Source organism: Chanos chanos, chromosome 8 (assembly GCF_902362185.1).
Source record: "Chanos chanos chromosome 8, fChaCha1.1, whole genome shotgun sequence".
NCBI lineage: Eukaryota > Metazoa > Chordata > Actinopteri > Gonorynchiformes > Chanidae > Chanos > Chanos chanos.
This window is the reverse complement of record NC_044502.1, coordinates 38,411,540-38,434,392: the sequence shown is the minus strand read 5'-3', so window position 1 is coordinate 38,434,392 and position 22,853 is coordinate 38,411,540. Positions and strand designations below refer to the sequence as shown.

Sequence of the window (22,853 nt, the reverse complement as noted above, 5' to 3'; positions counted from 1 at the left end):
GCTATTTGTCGTTTTCTACAATGGTTTGAGCATATTGCATCTTTGTTACAGGAATTTCAGTTAGCTTTTTCCTGTGTAACGTTTTCTTTAGGTGACGTTCGCACAGTTCACAGTACTGTACCTCCTACTATAGTGTTAGAAAATGCCTCGACATAGATCTAAATCTTTGAATAAATATTTTTATGATACAGTATTGACTATGCGTATACAGTGTGCGATGTGACTGAAATAACGTTTATCTGAGAAGTTTCTTTTTTTTATCCTCAGCCAATGGTTGCCCTGTTGGACGAGAATTTATTACTGCTTTCATGACCAACTATCAAACCACACTTGCGGCAAGCCCAAAGCTCGCTATCACCGCACAAGAATTTCCGGCAACAGTAACTGTACAGGTTACAGCCCTTGGTTTCAGTCAAACGGTGAAAATAGACAGCAGAGCAACGCGATGGATAACACTTCCGTCTAAAACTGAACTTAGTCAACCTGGATCCTCAGGCAAAACAGTCCTGATTACCTCCAACTCTAACATCGCAGTGGTGGCTTCACACATTAAGGCTTACACTGGAGATTCTAGCGTGATTTTTCCTACAAGTCACTTAGGTAAAGACTATGTGGCTTTCACTCCAAACGTAGGAGTCAGTTCAATGGATAAGCTCTTGGCCATCATCAACGGTAATGAGAAAAATGTGATAGAGATCCTGCCACATTCAAGCATGAGTGTCAGAAACATGAAGAAATGGAAACGCAGAGAAAAGGTGACCATTACCTTGGCCCCATATGAAGTTTACCAACTCCAAAGCAGGCATACTTTCACTGGAGCCAGGATTAAGTCCCAGCTCCCTGTTGCTGTCTTGGGTGGACATCAGTGTTCCCGATTTAGGGGTACATGTGAGCATGTGTATGAACAGTTGATGCCAGTTGAGTCCCTCTCCACCAATTACCTGGTCCCTGCTATGCATTTGTCAAGCAGCAGAGATGAAGCATATGTGGTTGCAACCGAGGACAAAACCATTGTGACACTGTCTCAGACAGGCAAGCCAAAACAAAGGAAGCTCAGTGCTGGAGATGTTTTGCAGCTGAATATAGCAGAAGGCAAACCAGCAATCGTTGACAGTAACAAAAAGGTCATGGTAATGTACTATAGCGAAAATAGGCCCTTTGATGAATATCTCACCAACATACTTCCCAGTTTGGAGTCTTCAGGAAAATGGTCTGTGGAAGCACAGGATAGTTACCAAAATACTCTTGTCATTGTTGCCGAATCAGAATCTGTAGACAGTATTGTTAGTTCGCCGAAACCTCAATCGTTCAAGTGGAGGAAATTTCCCACTGATAAACGATACGCGTGGTCCGTCAGTTCAATTGGAAGCAGTAAAGGACCCTTTACAATATCGGGTGACTCCATAATTGCAGTCTATGTTTATGGTGGGAAAACACGGCATGGCTATGCCACAACAGGAGTTTGTTCTGCAGGTGAGCAATGACACTTTCTAACTGTCTTAACACTGTATGAAATGAAATGATCATTTTCTATGGGGGTAGACAAGCGGATTTAAATCAGCTGTGTGTTGTTTTTGTCCTCTTCCAGGTTTTACACCCCCCAAACCAGTAGACCCCTGTGAAGATGTGAAATGCAGAGAAAAGGAGAAATGTCAGAAAGGCGTCTGTGTTCCCACCTCTGAGGCAACATGTCAGGCAGTTGGAGACCCTCACTACAGGACCTTTGATGGAAAGCGATTTGATTTCCAGGGGACATGCACTTACAAAATGGTCACCACTCAAAAAAATCTAAAAGGCCTCGTCCCCTTTACTATTCTAACCAAGAACAACCACAGAGGGAGCACAAGGGTGTCTTATGTGCGAACGGTCACTGTGATTGTGTACAACCACACAGTTACAATTGGCCATAAAAGAGGTGAAGTTGAGGTAAATTCAACAAGAATGCTTTTATCCAACTGTGAAAGAGTCACCTTCCTTATAATTAACTAATTTCTAGTGCATTAAGAGTTTAGTGTTATTTGCATCCTAAAACTTTTCACTATGACTACTAATTAAAATAATTTAGGATAATATATTATGTGCTTTGTGATCGCCTCAAGGGGATTTAACAAACATTTTCTGTGTTTTTCTCTCATCTTAGCTGGATGGTGAGATTGTCTACCTGCCTGTCAGCATTGAAAAGGAAAAGATACAAGTAGTGCAAAGGGGAAGATATGCTGTTCTGACAACAGACTTTAGCTTGGAGGTGAAATATGATTGGAATATGAAGTTTTATACCACAGTTCCCAGCAGCTACTTCAGTTCTTTGGGTGGGCTTTGTGGGAACTACAATGGAAATCGGAAGGATGAGTTCTCTGATCCCAAGGGTCAAACAGCCTCCTCAATTGTGAAGTTTGCCCAGAGCTGGAAAGAAAAAGACAACGATTTGCTCTGCCACGATGACTGTCAAGGGAAATGTCCAACCTGCACTGAAGCACAGCAGATAAAGTACGGAGGCGTGAAATATTGTGGCCTCATGGCCCAAGCAAAGGGGCCGTTTGCTCAGTGCCACAAGGCTCTGGACCCTGACATGTACACAGACAACTGTGTTTATGACATCTGCATCAACAAAGGTAGGAGGAACTTCCTCTGTGATAACATGGAGGGTTATGCTGACGCCTGCCTTGCAGAAGGAATTAAGCTAACCGGGAACTGGAGGAAACAAGCTAACTGTCGTAAGTATTTGTCAGAAAATGGAATTATGCAAGGGAAGATTTTGCTAAATTTAAAATCGTATATGTTTACATCAGATATCCGAATAACCTTTTATGGTTATTCAGGGAGGACAAGGCTTGAGTAAACGATGTTAAAATTTAACAATGTCATCTTTTATCAATCTTGAGTCTCTGTCTCTAAAACAATGACGTTTCTGTGACGCACACTGAGGCCTCTAACATGTAAACTTCATTTTTTAAATTTTTTTTTTATTTTCAAAGCAATCGAATGCCCTAAACACAGTCACTACGAGGCTTGTGGCACAGCCTGTGCTGCGACTTGTGCAGATCGAGATGCTCCAGCCAAGTGTAAAGTTCCCTGTGTGGAAGGCTGCCAGTGTGACAAGGGCTATGTCCTCAGCGGAGATGAATGTGTTCCCGAGAAAAAGTGTGGCTGTGTCTACCAAGGCTTTTATCATCCTCCTGGCAAGACGTTCTGGGCTGACAAGACTTGCACCAAACAATGCACATGCAATCCCGGCACAGGAAAAGTTGACTGTGCCAACACGAAGTGCAAGAAATCCGAAGTGTGTGATGTACGGAAAGGCGTGAGAGGTTGTTACTCTGTGTCCTATGGCACCTGCCGAGGTGTGGGAGACCCCCACTATCGCACCTTTGATGGGAAAAAATTTAATTTTCAGGGCACTTGCACGTACTATTTATCCAAGTTTCTGAACACATCCGACTCATCGCTGGTGCCCTTTGAAGTGCTTGTTCAGAACGAGAACAGAGGGAGGAACAAAGCAGTTTCTTTCACAAAAAGTGTTGAGATAACAGTCTATGGATATACTATTGTCATGAATAAGGAAAATCGAGGCAAAGTGATGGTATGTTACAAAATGCATTAAAAATACGCTTTTCGTTGTTATGTTATTGACTATTTTTTTGTTATATATATTGTTTTGGGGTTTTTTTTGTTATGAACTCTTTATATGAACATTGATGTGAATAAATGCTGTCATTGTCCTTCTCTCAGGTCAACAACCTATATGTGAACTTGCCGCTTGAGCTCGAAGATGGAAAACTCTCGATTTTCCGCAATGGGTATTTTGGCATAGTGAAAACGGACTTCGACTTGACCTTGAAATTCAACTGGCAGAGCCTTGTCACACTCACTCTTCCTAGCTCATACCAAGAAATGCTTGGAGGCCTTTGTGGTAACTGGAATGGCAAAAATAAAGATGATATGACGCTACCTGACAAGAGCATTGTCAAAAATCCAACCATTTTTGGAACTGCCTGGAAAGCCAGAGAGGATGCTCACTGCTCTAATGATTGCAAGGGTGCAAAGTGTCAAAAATGTGATGATGCTGAGAAGAGTAAACGTTACACAAAACCCTGCAGCATTCTCACTGACAAAAAAGGTCCTTTCAGAAATTGCCATGATAAAGTAAATCCTGAAGAATTCTATGATGACTGTGTATATGACATGTGCATGGAAGAGGGCCATTCATCTGCTCTTTGCAATGCCCTTGCTTCCTACACTGCTGCATGCCAAGATGCCTCTGCCGTGGTGGAAAATTGGAGAACTGACAGTTTCTGTCGTGAGTGTTGCTCTCCCCCCCCCCCCCCCCCCCCCCCCCCATACTCACACACATTTTTTTTTGTGTGTGCAATGACAATATATTCGTTCATATTTAAAAAACTACTATCAACAACCACTGATATTTTTGTGTAAAAGCATCAATTCTGCATTCTTTTGTTTTGAAATATTTCTGTGGTATTGTTTACAGCCCATCAATGGATTCAGTGTTACGCCTGGTCTTTAAATAATGCATATGAATTGTAGACAAATAATAATCTCAGTACTGTCTGTTCAACAGCACCGTCCTGCCAGGCCAACAGCCACTATGAGGTGTGTCCTACCGGTTGTCCGCAGACTTGCAGTAACCTAGAGGAGCCTGCTGAATGTGAGGGTACCCCCTGCATTGAGGGCTGCGTGTGTGATGAAGGCTTTGTTCTTAGCGATGGTGAATGTGTTCCCCTGGAGAAATGCGGCTGTGTCATGGAAGGCCAGTACTACACGTTTGGACAAGTTTTCTTCCCCAACGGCCAGTGCAAAGAGAAATGCACCTGTGAACAGAATGGAAACGTCAAATGTGACAGCGGCTTCTCCTGTGGGCCGAATGAAAAGTGTCAGGTACAGGATGGAGTGCAGGCCTGTTTCCCTGAGGGTAAAGCAAGCTGTTCTGTGTCAGGCTCTGGCTACTATGAGTCATTCGACGGGAAGTCTTTTACTGTGCAAGGGGACTGTATATACAAAATGGTGGAGGTAGACAAGGATGAGGATGAGGACAAGACCTCATTCAGTGTTTTGGTGCATCAGACGTCATCTTCGGAAGATACCCTTGTTACCCGTGAAATTACAATACAGGTGTCTGACTATGAGATCATCATGCTGCCTGGACTTGTTTGGGAAATCAGGGTAAGCTACTCAAAGTACACATCTAAAAGACAGTCATACGTCATTGTAGATCTATTAAATTAATTGTAATGGTAGATTAAATGTATCCTCTTTTCTTCACGTACAGGTGAATGCTATCAGAACTAACCTGCCACTGGTACTGAATGAAGGATCGATAAGAGCTTATCAGAATGGCCTATATATTATTTTGGAAACTGATTTTGGCCTGAAGGTGATGTATGATACAGTCTCCATAGTTACAGTTGAAGTCCCATCCACTTATAAAGATATTGTGAGTGGTCTCTGTGGTAACTACAATGACAAGAAAGCAGATGACTTCAGGTTGCCCGATGGCAAACTGGCTCAGTCGGTGGAGAAGTTTGCTGAAGGTTGGGTCTTGGCTGAAACGGACATGAAGTGCCAGACAGGTTGTGGTTCCAAGTGTACAAACCCTGACAAAGACAAGCAGACCGAGGCTGAGACAGCGTGCAAAATCCTAACCTCTGGAAAGGGACCTTTTTCACCATGCCATGCCACAGTTCCACCCAAAAAGTACTTTGATGACTGTGTCAAGGATGTTGCTGCACAACAGGATAGCCAAAAAGCCCTTTGCCAACACTTACAGAATTACGTGGCTATCTGTCAGACGTCTGGGGGTTCTGTCAACAGCTGGAGGAATGAAACATCTTGTCGTACGTACTCTTGCATGAGACAAAAATCGTATTCATAAATGCTCAGCCCGTTTGATTTAGTGAAGTAATTGTCTTCTAGAAAGTTATGAGGTAATTTACTGAACTGTAACAGAAGCTTATCTTTTGTCTTGTCGTATTACTGACTGGCTTTCTCTATGTGACTTCTGCTTTTTAAACATTCTCTTCTCATTCTTTCTCAGCGCTGAAATGTCAGGAAAACAGTCACTACGAGCTGTGTGCCGACACTTGCTCTCCCACATGCGCCAGCCTATCAGAGACAGTGAAGTGTCCAAGGTGCCAGGAGGGATGCGAATGCGATGATGGTTTTGCGTTTGATGGCGCTAAATGTAAACCATTGGGAGACTGTGGCTGCGTTGTCGATGGGCGTTTTTACACGGTGAACTATTTCTTTTCTTTTCTTTTCTTTTCTTTTACTGAAAATTCAGTAGAATTACAGATGCAATCACTGCTAAAATTGTAATTATGATGCTTTCTGACATACTGACCTTATATTTTATAATAATTTGCTGAAGTCTGGTGAGACAGTGATCAGTGAAAACTGTGAAGAGGCGTGCTCGTGCAAGGCAGGTGAATTCTCATGCAAGGCCTCTGAATGCAGCGGTGATGACGTCTGTGTTGTCGAGGATGGTGTCACAAAGTGCTCCTCTCCAGGTAACTCTTAAGTTCCAGAACGTACAACAGGGCCTCTTTTCCAAAGATTCCAGGTTGCGTGATGCAGTGTACCTCCAGTGCAGTTGACTAACATAGACAGTGTCAAACAGTATAGCTGCTTTTAAGGTGTCAAGTTTAGGTGAGGCAATGATCATGAAGTCTAGATGTAGCTGTGAAAAACCTCTTGCGTTTATGCTATTTACAAGTGTCTGTGTTGATCTGCCACAATGGGGGGTATGCAATCAATCAAGATTTGGTGAAGCATCCATTTTAACCGTTATGCAAAGTCTGATTATTCCTTTATTCAATGTGCTTCTTTTTTTTTTTTTAAATGAATTCAGATCCCTGCGAAAACAACCCTTGTCGTGAAAAAGAAACTTGTGTCGTAAAGGACAAGAAAACAGTATGCGTGCCGCAGTCCGTGGCTCTGTGCTGGGCCATGGGTGACCCACAGTACCAGACCTTTGATGGCAAGCGATTCAGCTTCCAGGGTACCTGCTCCTACACTCTGGTTCAAACAACAGGTGAAGATAGCACCCTCACGCCTTTCAGGATTATCACCAAGAATGGAATGCATGGAGGTTCCAGAGGTGCCTACATCAAGTCAGTCAAAATAAATATTAAAGGTCATGACATTGTTGTCGTCTTTGGGAATCGCGACAAAGTGCAGGTGAGTGAAATCTAGTAGTCTCTCCCTCTCTCAGGTTTTGACCATATCCTCCTTTTCAGGATTTCTTTCTCACTGAACTGAAAGAGTCACAGGGTAGGCTACATGAACTGTACGCACCACTAAGTATTTATTAAAGTTCAACTCTGTCAAACCGAGTAAAGCATGTAAAAATCATCCTCCAAACACATGCGTCCTTTTACTTTTCCATAGGTTGATGGACAACAGTTTAGCCTTCCTGTTAATCTAGATTCTGACAACATCAGCATCACCCAGTTTGGGATCCAAGGAATCCTGAGAACAAACTTTGGCCTGGAGTTAAGGTTTGACTGGGCTGAATTGTTTTTGGTGAATATCACCAGTAGCTACTATGATAACCTGGCTGGCATGTGTGGGAACTACAACGATAACCAGGAAGATGATTTAAGCACCCCAAATGGTGAGCAAACAGCCAGTACCACAGAATGGGTGAAATCCTGGAGCATCTCTGACGGCGACCGGCTCTGTTGGCACTCGCCTGCCTGTTCACCTGGGCAACAAGAGCTTTACAAAAGCAAGACGTACTGTGGTTTGTTTGAGGATGAAAACGGCCCTTTCTCTGTGTGTCATGACAAGGTGCCACCAGCCAAGTGGGCCTCTGATTGCTTTTATTACCTATGTCAGGAAGGCCGTAACAAGGGACACTGTCAGACACTTGCAGCATATGAAAACGCGTGCAAAAAACAGAGCGCTGAGGTGTCTCCTGAGTGGAGGCAGCTCACCAACTGCAGTAAGTGGGCTTAATTTCTGATAATAAAAATAATAAGAGAAAATAATGTGTACAGTCATTTTGGATTTAAAATGAATGTTCTTGATGAAATCTTTTTCTATTTGTCCACCAGGTGGTTAGATGGAAACAATCTGCTTCCTGAAGACAAAAGTGGGATTCACAAAATCTTTTTTTCCATTAACAACAAGACTCAAGTTAAAAATTCCCGCTCATATTGTAATGACATAAAACAACCTGATTATATAACCTTTGTTTTGCAACTCAAATGGTTGTCATGGCGATTGCTATCCTTTGTTTTCTTACTTACACATATTATACTTATCACAGTTGTGATATCTTCCAGCAAAATACATTTTGTCTTTTGCAGCTAACACAATTTTTTTAACGTATCATTTCAAAATTGTATTGCCTCCTCAATGTCTTACTCAATATTTTTAAAAAGTACAGCACAGAAAAACTTGAGTAATCTTTGCCTTCACAATGTCCTCTTTTTTCTGGATTGCTGAGATGTCAGTGAAAATTGGACAAATGAAAAAAAATAAATAAATAAAATTCTCTCACTGCTTTCTTGCATAAACTTTGGTTTTCGTTGATATTTTTGTATGAATATTTTCATTGAGAAGAAAGTTCAATATTGTAATTAAAATGCCATTGATAATTAGTAAAACATATTTAACAAAATACTTTTGCAGCAAAGCAGCACATTCGGAGAGGCAATTATATCATTATCCGTACGCATTGAACACAGACTTTTATAAATCTGGTTTAGATCCTTACATTTATTAATAGACAAAGTGGAAAAACAAAAACAGAAAAAGTCCCTCAGCAAAAAACAATACCACAGCAATGTCATATGCCACCTCAAACGATTATTAAGTGGTCACACAAGCACCTCATAGTAAAGAAGTGGAAAAACAAAAACTGAAAAGAGGAACTTTTAATGCCACATGTTCCTTTAACAAATGCTTGATCACGTTTATGCAAGTTATGTTAGATGCAATCATTTGATGTGGCAACTCTTGTAAAAGCTTATGTTATGAGTCTTGCAACAGTATTCTCATTAAGAAGAATGGCTTTGAAACGACGAGAAATGCTGAGTTTATGGATATTCCTACAGCTTACAATAGCAGGTAAATTTTACTGTAATTTATAGTGTATTTTAACCCTGTGTTATTTAAATTCCAGAGATCCTCTCTTCTGTGTCTGAACTGTTAAAAGAGGTACCTAAATTGGCTTTTCTGTCAAGATAGCATTTCTTGGTGTAGATTTTTCGACTCTTTTTGTTTGTAACGATTCCCTCTTGACACAAAAAAAACACAGGTTGAATATTTCTATCGTTGTCAAAATTTTGCTAAAATGATATAAAATAAATAAACATTGAAGTTATCAGTAAAGATCATCCCAGTTCTATCAATATAACAGAAAAGAGTACAGCACTATATGTGATGTAATTTTTATGACTTTGGATGTTTTTCAGATGTTATGCCCTCTGATGAATGGGCTGTTAAGTACAAATCTAATGATGCATGTGTCCTTGAAGGTTCCACTGTGGATTTTTCCTGTTCATACAATTACCCCAGGGGACTCTTAATAAACACTCTTAAGTGGTTCAAGCCAAGAAGGCGTCAAAAGCAGGATGGTTCGCAGCAAGGTGTGTTTGTTTACCACACGGATTCTAAACAGATTGAAGAATCTTACAGGGGAAGAACAGAGTTTGAAAATGAAGACAAAAAGTGTACACTGCGTTTACACAATGTTTCTGTGAGTGACATCGGGAGATATTTCTTTCGATTTGAGACAACCTCGTATGGAGAGATGTGGACAGGAATGGGTGGAATATTTCTCCAGTTAGCAGGTTAATATTTCAATACATCCCGTCATTTCTTATTGATTATGACAGCTTTCTTCAGAGAGTCATATTGCTTTAATACTTCCTCCCACAAATGAAACCAAACTGCACTGATTTTTACCAGGCACATATTTCTTGTTTTGTTGTCAGTCCTACCCCTCAGCATACGGGTAGATTCAAGCAGAAAAAAGGACTACATTGAAGAAGGGGAAAGGGTGACCCTGACCTGTGGCACAAACACTTGTACCCCCACAAATGTTCCATTTTCCTGGTTTAAGGATGACCGCCAACTTGACGAGGTCACAGGGAGCAGCCTCATACTTCTTTCAGTTTCTCCTGAAGACTACGGCAATTACTCCTGTGAGCTAGCACATGATGCTAGGATCTCAGCCCAAAGGCTGCTGCTTGATGTGAGATGTATGAACCACTTATGCAGATCAATGACTGAACAAAGTATAGACAACATGTTTGATATACTTGTTTAATGCACTCTATCTATCTATCTATCTATCTATCTATCTATCTATCTATCTATCTATCTATCTATCTATCTATCTATCTATCTATCTATCTATACCACAATTAATTTGAAGTACGCAATATCTGAACTGTGGAATGCTGGGTTGTTTCAATCTAGATAGACCAAAAAATGTTTCTGTGGCACTCAGTCCCCCTGGAATCATCAAAAAAGGAAATTCACTGACATTAACCTGTGAGAGTCAAGCCAACCCAGCTGCTGGAAACTTTATTTGGTTCACAATTAATGGGACAGTTACCTCACAGATAGGATCAGGCCGCAGTTTCACAGTGTTTATCAACAATGAAGATGGTGGACAGTACTTTTGTGAAGCCAGAAACGCCCTGGGTTCCATAAACTCAACAGTTAAAACCCTACAAGTAAAAGGTTACACCTACATTGTATTCTATGGTGTTAAACAAACAAAAAAACAAACATAAATATAAAACCCAGAGAGCACACTATTTCTAGCATACTACATTCAGCACCTATGTTACATTCATCAAGGTGAAGTACCTAACTATTTTGTATATCAAATATGATCTTCTCTCCTCAATGTGGCAGGTCCTGATCATTTAACATTTGTACTGCTTGCTCTTGGAGTTTTTCTTCTTGGATGCATTGTGGTCTCAGTTATCTTGATTTACAACCAAAGGTTTCCGGCTCAAACACGAGAGGAAAGGTATGTTGAAAATCCAACACGCAACAGAGCAGGAAGTGGCTGTAATATGCTTTTCATTGCAATTTCTTTCTGCTGCAGTTCATGTCTCAGAAATGAGTTTCCGTTATTTGCCAACTGTCAGAATCTCTTTTTTTTTTTATCTTACTTGATGAATCTCTTCATATAATGTGCTCTCAGTACTTAGCCAGGCAAAACAGTTAACGCTTTCCTCTTTCCTCTTTTTACAGGAGGAAACCACCCCTGATAAAAATGATTTCTAAAGAAAAGGTGTCATACATGTTAAACATGTTAAAATTTGCTTTTAGCTTGAAGCTTGTAACGTTTCATGTAGATTGTCAGATTTTTAGCAGCCACATACCTTTTTTTCAGACCAAAAAACATACTGCTTTCACAAAATTTAGGCAAAAAGATAGTTGTCTAGCCTTAGTCTTTTACATATTTCATCTAAGTTTCTCTGACCATGTAAACACACCAAATGTGACTAATAGCAGAGAATGAAATCCAGAGAAATATTCAGAGTGGAGAGTGTGGCACTTCTTGATTTGTTACCATTGTCAAGCCCAAGTTTTTAACAATACAAGTTTCAGTTTATAAGGCTGCTCACATGTGTTACCATGAGACTCTATGTCACGGCCTATGATAATCCCCCCATTCTGTTGTATAGGAGGTGAGTCCTGATGCTGCTGGAGACATCTATGAGAATGTAGAATTCTCACACTGCTCAGAGACAGAGGAAAGCACTGATGTCTTATTGTATGCACAGCTAAAACTACCTTCAGAATCAGAAAGGTGAGAATTCAGAATGATTATGTTTGCATGGCCTGACTGACTAGGAACTGTCTCTCAGTAGTATTGTCATGGCTCTAGATAGGAAAGTTGTTTTAAATGCACCCTTTAACTTGGAGGTGATTCATAGAATGACAGTTCTCGATTTGATAAATCACTTAAACTTGAACAGGAGACCTCTGTAAAGGCCAGTCATTTGGCAACTGAACAACAGTACCTTATTGTCAAAACATTTGGCTGCTAAATGTTTCCTCCTTAGAAATTTGTTTAAAGGAAGCAAAGCAGTTGGCAAGCAAGTAATCAACATTGTCTACCTTATAGCAGTTATCATCTCAATCTGTTCAGCTGACAGGTTTGTTACAGTTGTTGTAGCTGGATATCTTACACATTGGCAAATGACCCCTTGCCAAAAAGCCTGTTCACATTAGATAGATAACTGGGGGAGTATGCCACCTCAACCGTTTGTAATTTCTTCTCCGACCACTGGTGCTTTTTCTGAAGAATAATCCTTTCATGTTACACTCTAAGTCAGATGAATTTTGCGGTAAGCTTAATGGATTTCACGATCCAATGTAGCGTTATCTCTCTCAGTAAAGTTTAATTTTCAAATGGTCACCATAGAATATTATAATCAGATGTACACATTTTTACTATTTTCAATAAATATTCAATAAATGTGTTGAATACATGCCACACAATATAACTCTCTCACAAAGACAGACAAAGGAATAGTTGTGGTCTTGACTCAGTTTTTGATAAAAAAAAAAAAAATCAAAACAAAAACAAACCAAAATGCTGTATTCCTCAAATGATAGTTTAATGCTTAATGCTAAATACATTCTGTATGCTCACATATTTTCCTAACTAAGACTTTCCATTGTCAGGGAAATATCGTGATGACCAGTGGTAGAACTCGACATAAATATACATTGCCCTGAACTGTGTCTTTTACACTCAAATGCAATGACCAAGTGGTCATAATCCCATGATCCCATGAACCATCAACTATGAATCATGAGTCTAAAGAACCATTCATCCCAGTCTGTGTCATGAAAGCCTGCACTCCTTAGTTTAACAATTCATGTGCTTAGAAATAGAAGACTTTAATATGTCCTGCTGATGATCTAAACATTTTTTTTTTTTAAATTTTATCTGAACAAATGACTGTAACATGAAAAGCTTTTTCTTGATCGTTTTAGGCTGTGTTCGCTGGAGGCAGAGGCAAGCACCTCAGTGATTTATAGCCTTCCAAAAGCAGATTACAGTCATCGCAGCCCACTGCAAGAGGTCCGTGTCTTAACTGACCAGCAGGGGGCGAGCTGCTCTCACCAAGCCCCACGATAAAAGGCTTGAAGCGGGATGCTTGTGTAATTTGTTGTTTAAAGCATATAATCCTCACTAATGTAAGTGTATTGTTGCGTATGTGAAAAAAATGATTTGAACTTTCTATTCAAACTTCACAGTCAGCGAAAAAATTGCACCAAAAACAGAGACTGTATGAAAACACATGTATTGCATTATTTAGTACATCAAAATAGTAGCATATTTACATATAATGTACAGTGAAATGTAACAAAGGACGGCATAAATATGTCTCTATATATACAAAAGTATTTTTAAGTTTCTTTTTGGTCATAAAAAATTCTACTGTCGCAGAGAAGACTTCAGAGTCAGACCAGAAAATAAACAAAATAAAACAAACAAACAACAACAAAAAAAAATAGTATGAAATGCTCTTTTTGAAAATCACAGCATGTTAATACCATGATAACTGTTAATAAATAGATTAATATTTTCTTTCTGTCATTTTATATAGGGGTATCAGTGTTTCTCTATCAAAAGAACATTAAATTAAGGGTACTATACGCACATTCACCCGATTGTCACAAAATCTTTTTTGCTCCCATAAGTAATGCACTGTGACATTGTGATCACTTTAATATCAAGAGCAGACCTGACATCTCTATGAGCCGAATGTTGAAAATGAGCTTTTGAAAACTTTTCAGTAATTGATTTGCACAACGTATTAATGCACTATATATCACAGATGAATACTTGATGAAATTATATAATAAATTAAGCATGAGTAAACTACCCACCATTCAGCCTGTGTGAAAAGTCATTTCATATTGCCTTTATACAGTGCATATTTTTTATATGTTTTTGGAACATTCATATAGAAAATGCTTCATTGCTTTTCTGTCTAAAATGCAAATAAAAAACAGTTTTAAAATATAACAAATGGCTCTGGATTGTGAATAATTCTATGAAAATACACTACAGCTTTTCTCTGTGACAGTAAATTGAAAGCTGTAACACTGGAGATGAAGCCAAATATTGTAATCAGTTACCTACTACAGTCACACAATAACTCTCCTCTCAGTAGCATATTAAATTATGAATGTTTTACATTGACAATCATTTGTCTACGTCAACACTGCACACACACACGTCATTTTCTCTGGAGTTGTTCTGTCACAGTTCAGCATCAAAGGCATTCTTGACAAATCAACAGACATCCAGTCAATCCACTTTTAATAAAATCACACTCCTGCATCTGCAGCTGGATCAGTATTGGCTGGAGGTTTCCTGGTGGGAAAGAACAATAAAATCAAAACTGCAAAAGGGAATGTGATTTTTGTCAACAGAAATGTTATCCGGAAAGGACCCGTACATGGGCTATTGCAATCGTTTCCATTTACAAAGAAGTGTGTCAGTGATTACACGCTGGTAATGGAGGAAGATGCATTAATCCCAGTAGGTTTTCACTCTGTTTATTGCAGAGAAGATTCAATTTCAATTTGATTAAGATTCAATTTATCACATGTATTCATTAAAAAAATATCTGGATAATCAACTGAACGGGAAGCGGGTCAGCAGAAAACTGGCAAAGCTTTTGAACAAAAACTTTTTTACAACAAGCATCAATGAAACCATGGTATTTAAGTGCTTGTGAAATGGAGGGTAAAAAAAATGGCTTTTGGATATCACTTTCTTTCCTAACCTTTCCTCAGTTTTGAATTTGCATTTTCTCTCCCCTCACTACAAATAGTTCAGTAGTTCAGTCGACCGTCTGCTGACTATTACTCCTGAAACAAAAGTGTTCCTTATTGCCATTTTTTTGGATCACAGCTTTTTAAAGTGTAAACCAGCTGCATCCACCCTCGAGATTCAGCACCTACTCGAATTTGGTGAGGGGCGCCTTGTCGCATGTGACCTCCGACTGAGCCCCACCTGACGCCCCATTTTGTGTCTGTAGTTTTGGAATGCTAGCCCTTGGTACGTCTAGTCCCTTGAACTTCAAGTCTCTGTGTTGAAGGACACATACACCGCAGATATGAAATCAGAAATTCAAGCTCTAATAGAGTTAAGTTCAATACCTTGTAGATCACCTTGTGCTAATTCAACACCTATAGAGGCGTCCACTTAAGTAACCCAGTCGTAGTGCTGGAGCGCTTGAAATAATATTTGATAACTGAAGATTGATCACAGTAACATTAACACAGAATCCACTGGAAATCCCAAACTAGGTGGTGTTAACTCTGAGAGCCTCACAACTCTAAAGCCTCACAACCAGAAGCTTACTAATGCCAGCTAGCCTGTGTATGAGGCACCAGTACTCTAACATGCCACCAGCTGGGTTATATCTACTGCTCAAGAACTGACAGATGGGGCACACAATATGTTTTTGTGACACATACAGAGACACTGATTGTATTCTGTTAGTCTGTCCTCCAAATATTCACACCAGCACAATGCACAAGACTATATTTACCTTACACAGCTGGTCAGAGAAGGGAAATGTTCTATGGTTTTTGGAAATGAGCCAAAGTAAACTATTGCTCAATGCTTAGTGCCATATATAACAGCCAATGTATTATATGAAGGTGTTTTCTTACACAGTAGCTATATTGCCATCGCCCTCCTCCAAGCTTTTTTCACCAGGCACCTTCTGTCCGCATAGCTTGAGCGCAATGAATCTTAGCAGGCCACAGCGGTTGGTATAGCAACAAGCTGCATCCACAGCCACCAGCAACACGAAGAAGATAAACAGGACTATTCCAACAACACCACCTTTGCCCAAGGTAGGCCCACTGGAAGCTGTGAAAAACGAAACAAAACGAGAGTTGGTTTTAATAGAGAAGCCTCTATCGTTTCTTACACTGTTCAGAGTTGACTCTGTGATAGTTTTTTGATCATTTTCGAAGCTTTGTTACCTGCCGGCTGTGGAATGGAGAAATTAAAACTGACGGGGATTGATGAACCATTGAGATTGACAGCAAAAACTTCCATCTGGTACTCAGCATTGTACTGAAGGTTATCTAGGTAAATACTGGTAGAATTTCCAGGGAATGACTTAGTTCTCCAATCTTCCTTGTCCTTGTCCTGGCAGACATGCATGCACATTAATTTCTTTGCAAGAGTGTCCCTTAAAAAAATTATTTCAAATATCCATTTTGGTAAATTTACTTAAGGTGATCAAACTTAGTCTTCTCCCTTAATGTTGTACAAATGTATTGAATCAGATGTACTAAATCCCTCTTCTAGAAGATGAATTTTGTAATCACTACAGTAGTTTCTGAAACAAGGATTTTCAGACCAAGCAAAGACAATTCTTTCAGATAAAGCAATCCTAATATGTGTGTGAAAGAGCAAATGGCTTTCACTTCTAACAGACATGATGGTGCATCATTAATTTTGCTCCCTAGGAAAGCAAAAACTATTTGTTAACTTCCTGTCAAGCACTGTGAGGGAATCTGAAACAGGATACTGACCACTTTGTAATGCACTGCATAGCTTGTGATTGGTGAGCCACCATTGTCCAGCTGTTTGAGAGGAATCGAGAAGGAATTGTCCTTCACCTGGCTCTTGCTTGCTGTCAGGACAGGACTGTCAGGCTCTCCTAGTGATAAGAGAACAGGTGGAGACAGAAGAGGAATATCTCAAAATGAAGCAGAAATGACACTTCAGAGTTGAAACACAGCGTGTTTAAGCATGATACACACAGAAACAGAAAATGAGTCACTGAGTCTGATATAGCACCATCCAATATTTTCCAAACCAAATCTATCAGCTAGATACAAAGAGAATCCACTTAAGAGGCTCAAATACACTGTGCAGCAGATCTCTATCCAGAAATGCCATGCCATCTTTTAAAGATGTACTGATTTCATTGGTAAAAAGAAATCTTGTGAGGGTGCTTTCCTGTTTTCAGATCATCTAAGTGTGTCGTCTTTATATCCTTATGAAAATTAATTTCAAAGCTAGAACTTTGTAGTGAATTTTGTAACAAACTGTTGGTATGGAGAACAAAGCGTTTCTGATGGGACAGCCTCTTATAGAAGTTCCCTGTGAATCTCCACATCTGTACCATTTCATTAGTCTCATAATGCAGCATCACACACACACACACACACACACACACACACACACACACACACACACACACACACAGACATATTTATATGTGCGCGCGCGTGTGTGTGTGTATACATACATACACATATGCATATACATATATGTTTTACATATACATATAGGTTTTGCTGTGTTTTGTTTACCTTCTACATTGGTAGATGTCATGGGAACAGAGATGATGAGATCAGGAATGGGTGGTAAGACATGGCAAATGGTCATCAGCAAGTAGATGAAGTTAAGATGATAAGAAGATAATTATGAGATGAGCTCCAATGGTATGGAAAGAAGCATAAGGTATGCATACATACAGACAAAATTATGAAACAAGAATATCTGAAATTTTCCAAATAAAAATGGGAAGGGACATAAATAAAAACCTAAGGGTATTTCCAATAAAATGTTAAATGAAACAAATAGCACAGACTGAATTGTCCTTCATAATGGTATAAAACTACTAAAAAAAAAACACAGAGCGAGAAACAAATGAATAAACTTGCATGAGAGCTTCATGACATGGCAAAGATGGAGATGATAATACTTACGCATTCCCTGAGTGCGAACAGGAAGTTCAGATGAAAAGTTTCCCAAACCAACAGCGTTTTGGGCAGCCAAGCGGACTAAGTATGCGGTGTAAGGCTCTAAAGATGTGATCACCAGTTGCTCTATGCATGAAAAGCACAGTTTGGTCAAATTCTATCAATCCCTTTCAAAGTATCATGATATAATTACTGTGATCCAATATGTATGATGTTGGAGAACTCTTGTCAAGACTTTACCTGTATGAGAAATGTTAATTTGTTTCCAATCCTGTGCAGAGTTTTTTCTCCATTGGGCTACGTAGTAGGTGATTGGTGAGCCTCCATTCAACACATCATTGTTAAGGGTGAAATGAACTGAAGTGGGACCTGGGGCAGCAGTGATGTGGACTGGCTTGTCTGGTTTAGCTGGAAAGGTGGAACATTAGCAGAAAAGAAAACTGTAGTTGTTGTTGTTGTTGTTAATAATGTTGTTGGATCACATACTGCTGGTGACAGTCATTACCATAATCACTGTAGGATTGTATTACACTAACAATAACTTAATAGAGGGCTTGGTCCAGTTTTATCACAGACCAATGACCCTCATGTGCTTAAATCCTTCTCTATCACTGTAACAGTGTTTTTTGAGTGGCTGTAATATTACATATATTATAAATCATAGTTTTTTTTTGGAAAAAGAGTGATATTGCTTACTCTGTAAGGCAAAGTCTCGAGAGGTAGTCGCTAGATTATTCACAGCCACGCAGGAATACAGGCCACCATCAGAGGGCGCCACATTCTCAATGATTAACTCATTCTCCACCACCCTCCTCCGGCCAATAGAGGAGCTCTGCACGCACAGAGGATACAAAATAAGACACACACTCCGACACACACTTCTTCTGTTTACAGTTGCACTGACTCTGAGAGCATAGGCACAGAAGATACTCTGAGAAAGCATGTAGCTCACAACAGCAAAAACACATTTTATTTGTCTTCCTCTCTTCAACGCATTTTCTTATATCTCTATTCAGTTTTCAAAAAGACAGATTTATCTCCAGTGGCCGAGGTGTCTTACCAAGTCCTCGTTGGAGTTCTTCCTGACCCAGCGAAGTGTGGGGGCCGGGTGTCCAGTGGCGTTACAGGATACGGAGACTGTCTGTCCAGGCTCCACCTGCAACACTTCTTGGCTCAGGACAACCACAGGATGCTCTGAGAACAATCATTAACACAAGCTATTCAGCTTGGGCAGAACAGCGCTGAACAGATCGATGACCGGATAAATAAAACGACAGAACACGGAGGTGGATCAAAAGAACTAATATAGAACAGGAAAAAGACTGCAACTTTGGGAAAAAAAATGCTTACAGAACGAAATGATGGTCTAAATCATTTTGAAGGCTATGATGTAAAATTCAAACAACTCAGAATTTAACCCTAAGATCAGAGAGACTTTGGGTTCCCTGTCTTACTCTTGTCTTTTTCACTTCAGTTTTGGCCCACTTGGAAATCTGGCTGAAAATGGTTGTTTACTCCAAAACAAATGCCCCATGATATCTCTGCTTATGTTTGGAGTAAACTCTCATTTGCTTGGCTCATTTATACTCTAACAAAGAGAATACATCCTTCTAACAAACCATTTGGTGGTCTTCTCTTATACATAACGCAACTGTTTCGCAGGAGAAACAATGCACAACCAACCGTTGTGCACTGGTTTTTTTTTTCTTCTAATGTTCACGGAAGGTTCGTCAAAGAAGGAAAAACCCAAGAGCTATGAATCCTTATTAAAAGACAGTACCAGGCTGATGACCTGAGTTTAGGCCCTAAGGTCTAACTGTGAGATGGAGTACATTACAAAATATCTGTAGGTCCCACCTGAGACATCCAGTGTGAATGTAGCACTATTTTCTGCAATCTTATTGGTGGCAGTGCAGATGTACTCCCCAAAGTCACTCCTGACCACAGATGGAATGACCAGCTGACTCTTGTCAGAGTTGAAAATGTAACGGGAGAAATCAGAGTTTGCAGGGCTGTCGGGGGGGGGGGGGGGCAGTGAGAGACAGAGCAAATGGGTCAATCGCCACAGCACATTAGAGCGGCACTGATAAAGCAGATGCAGGCAAATGACAGGAAAAGAAGAGGGAAGTGAAAAACACACAGGATGGCATGGCACATTAACGCTGCATTAGGACACCAACCTACCTCTAAACAGTGCAAAACACAGTTTTCACACACTGACACACATTCTTACTGTACTCTTACTATACTCTAACACAAGCAAACACACACAGACACACACACACACACACACACACATGTGCGCATTACACACAATGCGAAGTAAAACTCGGAGGCTCGTATGCATTTTCTAACGTAAAGATACTTACTATGTCCAAGAAATGGTTGGCTGCGGAGCTCCGGTGACCAAACATTGAAGAGTTACATTGGTTTCTGGGCCTGCCACGACTTTTTTTAGCTCCTCACGAATTTTCACCGTTGGTGGAGCTAAAAAATTGAAAATACTTAGGACCAGTTGGCGACATGTTCAAACTTTATAATATTTCATACAATACTACAGATCACATATATGACCAGAACCCTGGGCACAGCATCAAAATAGGTGATGCCTGAAGTGCACGTATGAGAGTCACAGACATTTCAGATCCTTCACAGGCGATGAATAACGAGAATTTCAAGCGCAAAGACCAAAACAATACAATATATCTCCTCATTCACTTCATTGCTATTTCAACTATACTCACCATTAACAACGACAGAGATACTAAGTTGAGCAGCTTTGTCAGGTCCCTTAGCTCCCTTTATTTTGCCCTCGCATATATAGTTTCCATCATCCTCCCTCTGAATGTTCTGTATCTCCAGAGACTTATCTGGCAGGATTTTGAAGTGTTTATGACCTAGGAGAGACACGGAGGGAAGACAAAGGCAGTGGAAAGATTAGCAATACCAGAGACCACATCATTCATGTCACTATGTAGAAAGAAGCCTTAAAAAGCACACACACTCTCTTTAAGGTTGTCAATGGTGGCGTTAACATGAAATGGGGCAGGGCTAAGCATTTGATCAAATTGTTGTTAGGTCTTATTCTCACCACCGGAAAGAAATTCAATCTGATAGAAGATATTTACTGATGTTTCCCGACAGATGCGAAAAACATCAAATGATTTGACTGACAAATCACATACGTTTGTTATCTGCCCTTCCCTCTATCACCATCGCGTCCACCATCGCCACCCCTGCACTCTGCCAGCCGCAGGCATCATGAGGAGCAATGAAGGCGAGGAGACCCCGTACCACATGAGTAACCAGAAGAGGCCGTTGTATGGGCACTCCCCCTACCGTCATCAATTACGCGATTTTTCCAGATCCAATTGACCTCCACCTCTGGCTTCCCAGTGACTATACAGGGAACGACCACTGTCTGACCCTGTAAAAACTCATGGTAGGTCGTTGTACTACCAAAAGCCACCTTGTCTGTGGGTGAAGAATAAAAGAAAAGAAGGAGAGAGTTAAGGTATGTTCTGAGATGTTCAGTTCAATGTACATGTGTCAATATATATAATGATATTGTCTGGGAGTATTTTAAATAAAGGCCCTGAACGGCACCAAAAAACAGTAGATGATGTGAACATGGAGTGGTAGCCTCACCGTACACAAAAATGTCAACTGATCTGGAATCAGTTTGGCCTGTCTCAAATTCGCACTCGCAAGTGTATTTTCCACTGTCTTCCGGCTTAGCCTTTTTTATAGTCAGTTTGCTTGTAGTTTCATCAATTTTCTCCACCACATATTGATCTTCATCAACATCCTCCTCATTCTTCAGCCATTTGATTTCTCCTTCTCCTCCAGCTGTTTTCAGCACAGAGTGAGGTTTTACAGAAAGAATGGTTATGTTGGCATGACTATGCTGTATACATACATGTACATAATATTGAGGCTTTTGGAAAAGACTGTATTCTACAAGATAAATGTTAGTAATTATTTAATTCTATCAAAATGTTAAACACATGATTCTGTATATGAAAACTGAGCATATGATATGGATTTAACATGAGAGATCAGCAAACCTTTACACAGGAGCAGAGCATCCTCTCCAATCAGCACATCTGGATCAGCCAAAATAATCTCCATTTTTCCCTTTTTTGCATCTAAAATAAAATGAACACAGAATAAGAAGCACGGCACACTTTAACAGTAAATTTACAGAATGAGAGAGAGAGAGAGAGAGAGAGAGAAAGAGAGAGACAGTCCATTCATTTTCACCAAAGAAACTTGTCTTGGGGAAATTAGTTCACTTTTGTTACGATTACCATCATGCTTATGCATATATGTTTCATTTCTCCGTTGTCCTAGTGGGAAATTGGCCAAAAGCAGCTACTAGAGAACTGTTGACAGGCAACCAGGAAGGTATTTGATGGTGGCTGACTTCCTTTACAACACCCTTTTTCTTCCTCTATAGACACTAACACTACCTCTGGAATGAGAACCAGAAAAATTAATCTATGTTCTGAGCATAAACGAAGTGGTAAAGTGGTAAAATGGTGAAGTGAAGAAATAGCAAATTCAGAAAATTTCTAAGTCTGTCCATTGTAACTGAAAACAAACAAACAAAAAACCCCAAAACAAAAATACTGAACTGTGAATTATGTTCATGAGGTTGGTCAAAAATAAATTCAGAGACAGTTAATAAATATGTCAACATATGATACTTTAAATTGAACTAAGTGTCTTTTTTAAATGTTGCTTGTTACATTTAAAAAGTAATAATTATTTTTGCAGGTGTTGAGATTGAAAATGTGTCCCCATATAAATTATAAGATAAATTATGCTTACCTATTGTACTCGAGAGTAAAATTAAGAAGCTACAGAGTTCCAAAATCATTACTGATGCGGCCATCACTATAAGAGCGTCGTGTCCTGTCCTTTCCACCTGCTGCGTACTAGCGATTAGTCAAATGTGGAATGCGAAATGCGCTCGACAGCCTTATATCCTATGAGGGATACCCGAAGGAGACAGACAGGAACACTGTTATCTCTTAAATCTGCCCTGATACTTCCCGGTTCAAAAACCCACCTCCTAAAATTCTTACTGCAAGCCATCCGCTAAC

At 39.9% G+C, this 22,853-nt stretch overlaps 2 protein-coding genes across 2 annotated transcripts; one reads left to right on the top strand and one right to left on the bottom strand.

Annotated features, from left to right (window-relative positions):
- Nucleotides 1-9,026: 9,026 nt before the first annotated feature.
- cd22 (cd22 molecule) lies at nt 9,027-13,135 on the top strand. Its single transcript, XM_030783184.1, has 6 exons — nt 9,027-9,087; nt 9,435-9,812; nt 9,957-10,223; nt 10,444-10,703; nt 11,670-11,794; nt 12,991-13,135. Exons 1-6 carry the CDS (start codon nt 9,027-9,029, stop codon nt 13,133-13,135), a joined length of 1,236 nt encoding a protein of 411 aa, XP_030639044.1.
- A 1,199-nt stretch (nt 13,136-14,334) lies between these two features.
- ncam3 (neural cell adhesion molecule 3) lies at nt 14,335-22,642 on the bottom strand. The gene is made up of 17 exons (XM_030783183.1): nt 22,588-22,642; nt 21,813-21,893; nt 21,394-21,594; nt 21,085-21,219; nt 20,490-20,642; nt 20,115-20,232; nt 19,603-19,757; nt 18,806-18,939; nt 18,442-18,577; nt 17,986-18,153; nt 17,752-17,871; nt 17,353-17,355; nt 16,567-16,694; nt 16,009-16,177; nt 15,691-15,892; nt 14,974-15,099; nt 14,335-14,380 (listed from the first exon to the last, which is right to left on the bottom strand). The coding sequence occupies exons 1-17, from the start codon at nt 22,640-22,642 to the stop codon at nt 14,335-14,337; spliced, it is 2,130 nt and encodes a 709-aa protein (XP_030639043.1).
- Between the last annotated feature and the right edge of the window lie 211 nt (nt 22,643-22,853).